At 51.0% G+C, this 10,543-nt stretch overlaps 1 protein-coding gene across 1 annotated transcript in view; it reads left to right on the plus strand.

The window, feature by feature from the left end:
• LOC105184058 (protein similar) overlaps window positions 1-4,939 on the plus strand; it is a 37,457-nt gene extending 32,518 nt beyond the window's left edge. Inside the window, exon 3 of the mRNA XM_025305620.1 lies at window positions 1,035-4,939. Within this exon, the coding sequence (XP_025161405.1) occupies window positions 1,035-2,398 (1,364 nt within the window). The 3' untranslated portion in view covers window positions 2,399-4,939. The remainder of the gene's footprint in view (window positions 1-1,034) is intronic.
• The last annotated feature ends 5,604 nt before the right edge of the window (window positions 4,940-10,543 follow it).

Here is a 10,543-nt window from a genome sequence, read left to right on the forward strand (position 1 = left end):
TTAGTCGCCCCCTCGCAATTCCGCAATTTCCCGCGGGATTACGTAGGTGCGAGTGCGCGATCCTCTTGAATTCGCGGCATTTCACTTTCGCCGGTCTTTCGCTTTCTATCCGTTTGAGAGCGTTTCGCGTACTTCTAGTACTTCGTCTTTAAAACCGTCACGCAGCCATTCGCGGCGATTTCGGCGTCTGAATAACCGGGAATCTGGATGGGACGATGCGCACGGCAAGACGCGCATCGTAGATCGTAGAGCGTCTATGACGCGAGAGAGAGAGAGAGAGAGAGAGAGAGAGAGAGAGAGAGAGAGAGAGAGCTCCACGAGGCATCAGTTACGTTGATCGCTACGCCGCTCGCGAAAACATCTAATATCGAAGGCCTGTCCGCCTGTCGCGGATCAATACTCAACGACCCCGACATTCAGAGACCCTCCACTTCAACCTGCACCACCACCTCTGCCTCCCCACTATCCCTTGGTCGGTTCATTCATGCTTCCAGCTGCCCCCACCTTCACCACCCTCGGTATCGTAATGACCCTCGCGCGCGACTACCGTGCGGCTTTCCTGCGTGTTTCCTATCTATCTTTTTTCCCCTCGTTCTTCTCTTTTCTCCTTTTATTTGAGCTCTGCGCCGAGAAAATGTACAATTGCCAGTCTCGGGGCGTCGCCGGCAACCATTCGCGTCGCGAGATGACGTGTCGGCGCGAAAAGCGCGGCCGAGAGGATGATCGAAATACGCGAAAAGAGACGCGCCCTACCCTGCGCTTTCTTCTTTTTTTCTTCTCGCGACCTTACAGCAAGAGAGAAGTCCTCCTCTTAACTCGTTGCTCGGTAATTATACGTGTGGCGAGAGGGAGGAAATAACAAAGCGGCAGGATGCAGACGGCAGATAGAGCCGCTGCTAGATAAAGTCGCCATGATATCGCGCGGTTCTTCCTGTCGAGCGAGCGGCGAAATACGCGCGCCCGTAGCTGACGTCGCGATCGTCTCGTGCACCGAGTCGGTATTAAGCGGCGATTTTCGTTTGGATGCTTCGCAGGCAGCCTGGCGGGCGAGGACCTCTCGCTGGAAGAGGCGACCGCGGAGGAGGACGAGAGCGGTGCGTCCGCCGGCAGAGATCATCGACACCACCATCATCAGCAGCAGCAGCAGCAGCAGCAGCAGCAGCAGCAGGACGCGCGGAGCGCCGTGACGTCGAGCGCACCGTCGTCGAGCAGTCCGCCGTCGCGTCACCACCCGGTCCAGGACGAGGCGGACCGCGGTAACGTGCTGCAGGGCGGAGTGATCCTGTACTCGTCGCCGCACACCACGTCCTCCGTGCCGGCGAACAACGTCAACATCTGCAACGTGCCGACGCTAACCTACCGCGGTGTCTTCACCACGACCTGCACGCAGTCCTCGCCGTTGGGCAATCTCCAGAGCGAGCAGCAGCAGCAGCAGCAACCGCAGCAACAGCCGACGAGCCAAGAGCTATGGGCTCCGTTACCCTCGCCGACCTTAACCTTGGCAGGTCAGCCGTTCCTTCACCCCAACCTACATTCAGCCGCGTACGGCGGCGAGACCGTCGAGTTATTGCAGGTCGATTCGAAGCCGCCCCCGCCACCCGGTTATCACGACCCACCGACCACCACCCCTGCGGCCTGGCTGACGGCGCACGAGGAAGCTTACGATCCCGGGCTCCTCTCTCACCATCACTCTCACGCTCACCATCACGAGACCGCGTTGAAGCAAGAGCCAACCGGCACGTCCGGCTACACGCCTTGCGTGCAGCAACCGCAGCAGACGCAGCCGCAGCAGCAGCAGCAGCAGCAGCAGCAGCAGCAGCAGCAGCAGCAGCAGCAGCAACAGCAACAGCAGCAGCAACAGCAGCAGCAGCAACAGCAACAGCAACAAGCGCCACCGCCGGCCGGCGGCGGCACGGGGGTGCAGTTAGCGGAGTACAACCCGAGCACGTCGAAAGGCCACGAGATCCTCTCGCAGGTCTACCAGCAGAGCGCTCTACCTCTGCGGCTGGTGCCGGTGAAGCCGCGCAAGTACCCGAACCGGCCGAGCAAGACGCCGGTCCACGAGCGGCCGTACGCCTGTCCGGTGGACGGCTGCGACCGCAGGTTCTCCCGCAGCGACGAGCTCACCCGGCACATTCGCATCCACACCGGTCAGAAGCCGTTCCAGTGTCGCATTTGCATGCGTTCGTTCTCGCGAAGCGACCACCTGACTACCCACGTGCGCACGCACACCGGTGAGAAACCGTTCAGCTGTGATCAGTGCGGCCGAAAGTTCGCCAGGAGCGACGAGAAGAAGCGCCACGCGAAGGTGCACCTGAAGCAGAGGCTGAAGCGCGAGGCATCGCACGCCAACCCGAGGAGTCATCCGCAGAGCCACGCGTCGTCGCCCTGCAATTAATGAATTCCACGATGACAACGACGTCGACAGAGAAATCCTTCTTCAACGTTGAGATCTCATTACCTTTGTCACGCTCTGACAAATTGTGATCTATGTTATCCATCCGCCTCCCTCGCACGCTCACCCCCTCTCCCCACAGAGCCACCCTACTTTTCACCCCATTCTGCCCCTTCCTCCCAACTCTTCTCCGAGTCTTTTCTTCTTCGGTCTTGAACCAGACGCTCTCCTTCCTTCCTCCCCCCCCCCCTCTCTCTCTCTCTTTCCTTTGTGATGGCCGATGAAGAGACCTCGCGGAGACCTTTAGGCGGCCGAAACCGTCATCGACTGATCCGTCATTCGTCGTCGTCGGTCCATCAACTGTTTGCGCTATCTTAGTACACGACTGGATGCGAACCAATCGAATTTTTTCGCATGCAGCGCGGGGCGCGGTAAACAGTTGCTCATTCTGGGGAATTATCGCAGGAATCGTAGCGGGTAAGCGTCGCGATCTCGACACACACGTCGGACGGCAGAGACGATCTGCGAGAATGGTGCTTCGTTCGCGGTGTCTGCTGCGTCATCGCGAGAAATCGGACCTGAGCTGGAACGCCTCAAGCTTGAAAAAGAAAGAAAAAGACAGATTCAACCCCCGCGACTCGCAGCGCCTGCAGATGATCAATCGCTCGACCGTAATCGTCTCATTTTTGAAATCGTAGAAATCGCACACGTCACGGCTTGCATCCGTATCATTGCACGATCATGAAATCCGTCAAGTCCGCGAGATATTCATCAGGGTCGTTACAAACGATTGCCATTGAGCGTCGCGAGAACATTTTCGTGCAATCGTATAACATGAAATCGATACTATCCGCAGCTTCCGGGAACAGTAGAGTGACACAGCGGAGAATACCGAGCGGGGGGGGGGGGAACATGGAAGGAAGAAGGAGATGATTGAAAGGGAGAGAGAGAGAGAGAGAAAGAGAGAAGGGAGGAAGGGAGAATATCGCGAATCGCTGCATACGGGCGATTTGGTGCGTGCATGAGTATGTGTGTGTGTGTGTGAGAGAGAGAGAGAGAGAGACGTAACGCTTCGTGAAACGTTATAATATTGCATCAGCTCGCTGTATGATCGACATCACCAGCGGAATTCAATATTTAAGTGGTTACACACGTCCTATCCCTTCCTGTGAGCACAATCGAAAAGGCTCGCTGGTGTTTTCGAGTGCAATCCTCAAAAAGAAAAAGAAGAGAAAGTGAAAAGGAAGATCAAAAAGAAAGCGTATTGCCGCATGGAGATCTATGCTACGAATAGGAAAAGGCGCAGAGACTATTAACGAGAGAGAGAGAGAGAGAGAGAGAGAGAGAGAGAGAGATTCGCGATAATGGAAATAGAGATATTTTTTTATGTATATTTGTATATAACTATATAATTGAACGTTACAACACCGAATTACAGAGAGAACGATCGAGACACGTATAGAGGAGGAAAAAATATTTATTTTTGAAAGAAATTTTACGTTAGAGAGTATAATACGCATATAGGTGCTAAAGGAGGAAGAAGCTCCGTCTCACCGCGTCGCGCCGCAGAAGCGCGCGCGATGTTTCGGATGAAACTTGGTTTCGATGACGAAAAAGAACCAAAAAAAAAAAAGAGGCGACTTTTCCGTGAGTCTTCATCTGATTTGTTCACAGTGTTCACACGAGGAGAACGTCGATTTCTGATCTCGTAGCAGCGATCACATATTGCCTATATAGCGTCCCACGTGTATGCATTCTGTCGTGTTGTACCTTTGTCGTGCTCCGAACACGCTAAATCTCGGCTGTCCCTGCGATATGTGTGCAATCATGTCACATTGGCCCCGTCGCGGATCTTCCCTCCCCCCTCCCCCTTCACCTCACCTCCTCCCAGCCTCTCTCCCACCCTCGCCGCGATCGTTCTTGCCTCTCTTTCTGCATTCTAGATGAGATGAGAATTCCACGAATTAATATTGTAATTAAAACCATTACGACCATCGTTGTTGAAAGAGATACTTCACGTGTACATATGTATATAATTTATTACTTATATGATCGCTGTATGTATGTAAAATCTAACGTCGTTATCTTGCCCCCTTCTCGTTCTTTTCGCTCCCCGCGCTCTTCGTTTCTCGCATTATTCTCACCACCCTCGAACCCCTTCCCCCCTCCCCCCGCCGCCGCTCACGCCCCCTTTCCTGCCCTCGTCCTATTCCCCTACGTGTATACATACGATTTAGCGATTGTTAATGTTATGTATATGTTGCTCTATTTATTAACAAGATGACTATATCAAATGAGAATATATTGTTAAAGTCAAATAATTATTTTTATTATCGTAAAGGACTACTTTGTCGAACGTGCAATGCGTTACAAAAAAGTGACAAAAATTTCGTACCTACGCTTATACAAGTTACACAAGTTGTACAAGTTACACACTCGCATGTGTGCATATACACAGACACACACATACACACGTAACACGTACGTGTACACACGCGCGGGCGCGCGTACATGCACGCATATTTTTCAAACATTACACACACACACACACACACACACACACACACACACACACACACACACACACACACACACACACACACACATATACACACACACGCACGCACGCACACGCACACGCACGCACGCACACACGCACGCGCACACATATACACACACACACACACACACACACACACACACACACACACACACACACAGACATATGTACAAATCGTACGAGCGTATGCGAACGCGATGATACGCAATACTCATCTACATAATAAGTTGTAGCGCAAGCGCGTCTCCCAGGAGAATACTTTTTTACAAATAATATTATCTTCTATCGCTAGAGACAAATTATATGTAATTATTATACATATGGTGCTCCGAGAGTGCAATGCACGTAAGAAAAGCTCCCGATTACTTGTATATTCGTGTTGTCATCATCGCTCCTGCATATGCTTCTCTCTGCGGGTAACGATCTTGCAACAATTATTAACAGAAATACAATTAACTTTGACTCAAAGTCAAGTGGTTCGATTATTTTCGCAACCCTGCCACACAGGAGTCGGCCGAAGGGGAGAAGGACTGTGCGATTGGAGGCAATACATTCCTCGATCGATCCGGAGAGTGTTCGGAGTTCCTGATGAAAATTTAACGTAGACTTCAGGTTGAAGAAAGTCCTACCAAAGTACAGTTTGAAGTGATTTTCACAGCGGAATTAAGTGAGAAGTAAAAGGTTTTTTTACCAATGTTCATCCTACTTCATAATCGTCCGTTTCCCTCCATCACGAATAATTCAGAAACTATCAATATGTTTTCATTTTTCAGTACGATTTTATATCAAAGAATACAGACAGATTTCGAACCTCCTTCTTCAACATTTTCTAGGTGAGACGCACCTGTATGAAATAGCTCGCTCGGGCTTTCATTGATCTCCTCTTACTCTGCTGATGCTTTATCTACTAAAAAAAAAGTCTTTTCTGTTCATTCTTCCGATTTTCTTTTTTTTTAAATGGCGGTGTGAATAGTCTTCGAAAGCCGAGCGAGAACTGACTAATCGTAATATTGAATACCAAGTAAAAGTGTTAATTTTTGTTTAATTTTAAGCAAATTTTGGAGTAGAAAATCGTATCTCTTTTCCTCGCATAAAATATCACCCTAACACTGATCACAATTTCAAGATTTACCGAGGAACGAAGCAACTTCCGACGCAACTTCAGCGGAGAACGATGGGCCGCCCCGATATTCGCCGAATGATGAGTACGTTCCATTTATGAAACTTATCAACTATCTCGCGCCGCGCATCGTGCAGCATTGTCTTGGCAGATAGGGAAAAAAATCTCTCTCTAGAGTAGTGTTTTCCAACCGGTGTGCCGTGAGTGAGAGGATCTAAGATGTGCCGCGAAAATTTTTAAGTTTTAATTATTATCTTTTTATTACACATTATAATAAATTGTTTTGTTTTATTTTTTTACCATAATGGTGCATCTTGTTTGTTTAATAAATAAATCAAAAAGGTATATTCCTTTTTATACTTTTCTCTTGATCATTATAATTTAAGTGTGTCGTGAGATAAAAAAGGTTGAAAAACGTTGCTCTAGAGATCGACAAAGCAAGCAAGTTCAGCCACGATTGTTGCGACTGCGCGATGTCCAAGAAAGTCTAAGAAGTTCACGGCGGTGAAGAACAACGAACGTTGTAACGCGCGTCATAACGTCCGTAGGACGAAACGTACACGCTTTTCCCGATGCTCAGTTGCGTTCACAGAGCTGGACCGCAGATAGATGGGCAAGGTGGGGGGCGGGAGGGGAGGTGGACTTGCAGCGCAGAAAATATGTCGCGCGCGCGCGGCATTCGGCAACGGCGGCGACTGTCGTTAACACAGACACTAAGTGTCGGCGTCCACGTCTCGAGTCCAGCACAATCGATCTTTCGCACTCGAGCATTTCGCGGCGAGTTTTGGCCGGCTCGTTGGCTAGCTGGCTGGCTAGCTGGCTGGCTGGCTGGCTGGCTGGCTGGCTGGCTGGCTGGCTGGCTGGCTGGCTGGCTGGCTGGCTAGCTGGCTGGCTGGCTGGCCAGCTGGCTGGCTGGCTGGCTGGCTAGCTGGTTGGCTGGCTGGCTGGCTGGCTGGCTGGCTGGCTAGTTGGCTGGCTGGCTGGCTAGCTGGCTGGCTGGCTGGCTAGCTGGCTGGCTGGCTGGCTGGCTGGCTGGCTAGCTGGCTGGCTGGCTGGCTGGCTGGCTGGCTGGCTGGCTGGCTGGCTGGCTGGCTGGCTGGCTGACCGGCTCGTCCATGGAGAATGCGTAATATAGTCACTACATATAGGTATACACGGGCACACCTATATAAGAAAGACAGTACGCGAGCGGCGGGCAGGAGTGAAGCTGAGAGCACATCTATAAATAGGACCTCGAGAGAGCGAGATGAGGTCTCTCCTCTGCACTTCGCGATACCTTCTGCTTCTCTCCGTCTCGCGCTGTGAGAAATCCTTCCGAGGAGACTCTTCGTCCTCCTCTCTTCCCGCTTTCTTTCCTCTCTTTTCTCCCTTCTTTTTATCCCCCCTCTCGCCTCCTTTCTCGTCCTCTGCCGCTCTCTCGCGACATTGTATCTTTTTTCCAAAGGAGTTTATCTCTTTCTCTCTCTCTCTCTCTCTCTCTCTCTCTCTGTTCTTCTCACTCTCACTTTCTCTCTCCATCCGTTCTCGTCTACGCACGTACACGCACACTTGCGCGTGCTCTCTCTCTCTCTCTCTCTCTCTCTCTCTCTCTCTCTCTCTCTCTCTCTCTCTCTCTCTCTCTCTCTGTCTCTCTCCTCTTATTTTCTTATTGTCCTCTCTCGCAATTCGTCCCGTCTTGTTTTCGGCTATTCCTCTCCGTCTCTCTCTCTCTTTCTCTCTCTCTCTCTCCTCTCTCTCTCTCTCTCTCTCTCTCTCTCTCTCTCTCTTTCATGCTAAACGATAAAGCGTGCCGTTTCTATGATGATCGCCGACGGCATTGCATAGGCAAGGGGGGAGGCGAACGACGACAAAGAGACAGACGGAAAGGTGGAGGCGAAGACGAGAGAAAAGTAAAAACGAGATGCGGTACTACCGCGGGGCACACAGAGAGAGGGAAAGAGAGAGAGAGAGAGAGAGAGAGAGGGAGAGAGAGAGAGAGAGAGAGAGACGCACGTAGACACGCTCGACATACGGATACGTATATGGAAACTCTCGAGGCTCGCATATGCAAACGTATTATGTAGAGAGCCCCGTTTCTCTATCGGATTACTTCATTCTCGCTTGGTCGGTTAATGGCAGACTCCTTAAGCAAATCGGAGACAAAAATTCCGCGGGAAAGGATCGTAATGTCGAGACGCTAATAGCTCTCTCAAGGAAGGGGGTTAAGGGAAAGATTTGCCGAGAACAGATCATCGCTCTCGCGCGGATGTTAAACTCCGATGGAGTTTGAACGAGCGGAAAGAGATTTTACTCCTCGTTCATTCGGTCGGTGCTTTTGAGAAGAAAAGAAAAAAATCGCCGAGACACTTCCTCGAGACGAGGTCGAAGACGCTCGAGATTTGAATCCCGCCGCGTTTACGCTCTATGGACCACGATGGTAGACCGATAATCACCCTGTCCAAAACAATGACGTCGATTACGTCAACGTCAACGTCGGAATTTCCCGTTCAACGATACGGTGCGACATATCGCGGTCATATCGCGACATAAGCGGTGTTACATCGTTCAATGGGCAATTGTAACGCACGCTACCGTCCGCGTCGGTTTAACATGGCCGTCACGTTTAGGTTCTCGTCTCACCGAGCACAATAAGTAAGTACGAGGAAAATATAAAAAAAGAAAAGAAAGGGGGAAGAGGAAGAAAATACGACTGCTCGCGCGATCGATGCGCGGACGCGCGAGCGTCAGGAGCGTTCCAGAGAAATTGCGCTATGAGAACGACCGCGCGGCGGATATTGAACAAAGAGCGAAAATGCCGGGGTTAAAGCGGCGAGAACTCGCCGGGCACGCTGTGTCGTTACTCCGCCGCCTCGCCGCAACATCCGCGAAAAGCTCCGGCTAGGGGTTAGGGTCACATCACGGAGAATGGAAGAGTAGCGGCGACGGCGCCACGAGGAACCGGCGGTTAGGGGGTGGCGGGGAAGAAGGGTCGCGAGAGCAAGAGCAAGAGAGAGAGAGAGAAAGAGAGAGAGAGAGAAAGAGAAAGAGAGAGAGGGCGGGGAGAGTTCATTGAGGAACGACACGTGTACGCGTTAAGAGTGCGGCGGCGGGACTGCGATATGAAGTGGGATAAGAGGGTGGGAGGAGTACAGTAGCGAGCAGCAGGGCGAAAAGGGGTTGCCAGGCGACCATAGTCGCGCGGGTTGCCCTTGGCGACTAGTTGCGTCACTGCAGCGCCGCGTGACGTCACGCGACGCCACTGCCCTTGACCGTCGGGATGACACCGGGGAGAGCGTCCTGGCGACCCTACCTTGCGGCACCCAGCACCCTCCTCCACCCCTCGCTCTGCCGTATTCCCTGACACTGACATAGGATACGCAAGGATAAATCTATATGTACATATATATGTACATACAGAGTAAGAGAAGGAGAGAAGAGAGCGGGGAGAGAAAGAGAGAGAGAGAGAGAGAGAGAGAGAGAGAGGAGAGCGGGGAGAGAGAGAGAAGAGAGCGGGGAGAGAAAGAGAGAGGGAGAGAGAGAGAGAGAGAGAGAGAGAGAAGAGAGCGGGGAGAGAGAGAGAGAGAGATAGAGAGGAGAGCCAGCATTCATGCCGCGTGCTTCGCTTTCGCGAGACACGCGGCTCACCTTTCGATTTGAACTCTGCACCATAAACGTAGTCTCTTGATACGCATTAAGAGTATATCGTTGTGTTTTGACATGCGACTCAAAATAAGCGTCAACGCGCGCTCTATCTTTTCTCTCCCTCTCTCTCTCTCTCTCTCTCTCTCTCTCTCTCTCTCTTTTTCTGCTCATTCTCGCGCGCGCACGCGCATATGCTATTTCCAGAATTATGTGCTTCGATTATTGTTACGGCGGCACATACATAGTTGCAAGCTGTGGGAACTGAGGAGGAAGGACAGACAGGCAAGTTCGCAGGCTCGTTGTAAGCTCGGTGGTAATCGATTGACGCGAGTTTATACGTCGTGTGTAATATTTATAGGATGACGCGCAAAGCTTATTTTGCGCAATGGGCTTATTTAATACAATTTCTGCTGTCGATGATGATGGCGATCTGTCGCCAGCCGCGTCTTTTGTCCGTCGTCGTTGTCCAGTACACGATGTCGATATATTTATCGTAGGGATCATTAAAAAAAAACGCGGTTCTCTTACGTCAATTCATTCGCTCTTTTGTCGTACGATCGGTGTTGCGACGGTGTTCTTTCATTATCGTACTTTCGCACGGATTCCTTATTCATATGGGTGCACCTCATCGTTACAACAAATTATTCATCCCGGCTTGCGAGATTGGTTCTAATTTCATTGAAAAAAATATTTTATTTATTTGTTCATGACGATACAGAATACGCGGAATGGCTCCATTGTACGTACATCTTGTACAAAATTCCATCCCATATAGCACAGAAGTCACAGCAATATTGCTGCAACATTGTTCCAACGTTGCAGCGACGTTTCTTCAACTTTGTGTGCT

Source organism: Harpegnathos saltator, unplaced genomic scaffold (assembly GCF_003227715.2).
Source record: "Harpegnathos saltator strain DR-91 unplaced genomic scaffold, Hsal_v8.6 scaffold703, whole genome shotgun sequence".
Lineage (NCBI taxonomy): Eukaryota > Metazoa > Arthropoda > Insecta > Hymenoptera > Formicidae > Harpegnathos > Harpegnathos saltator.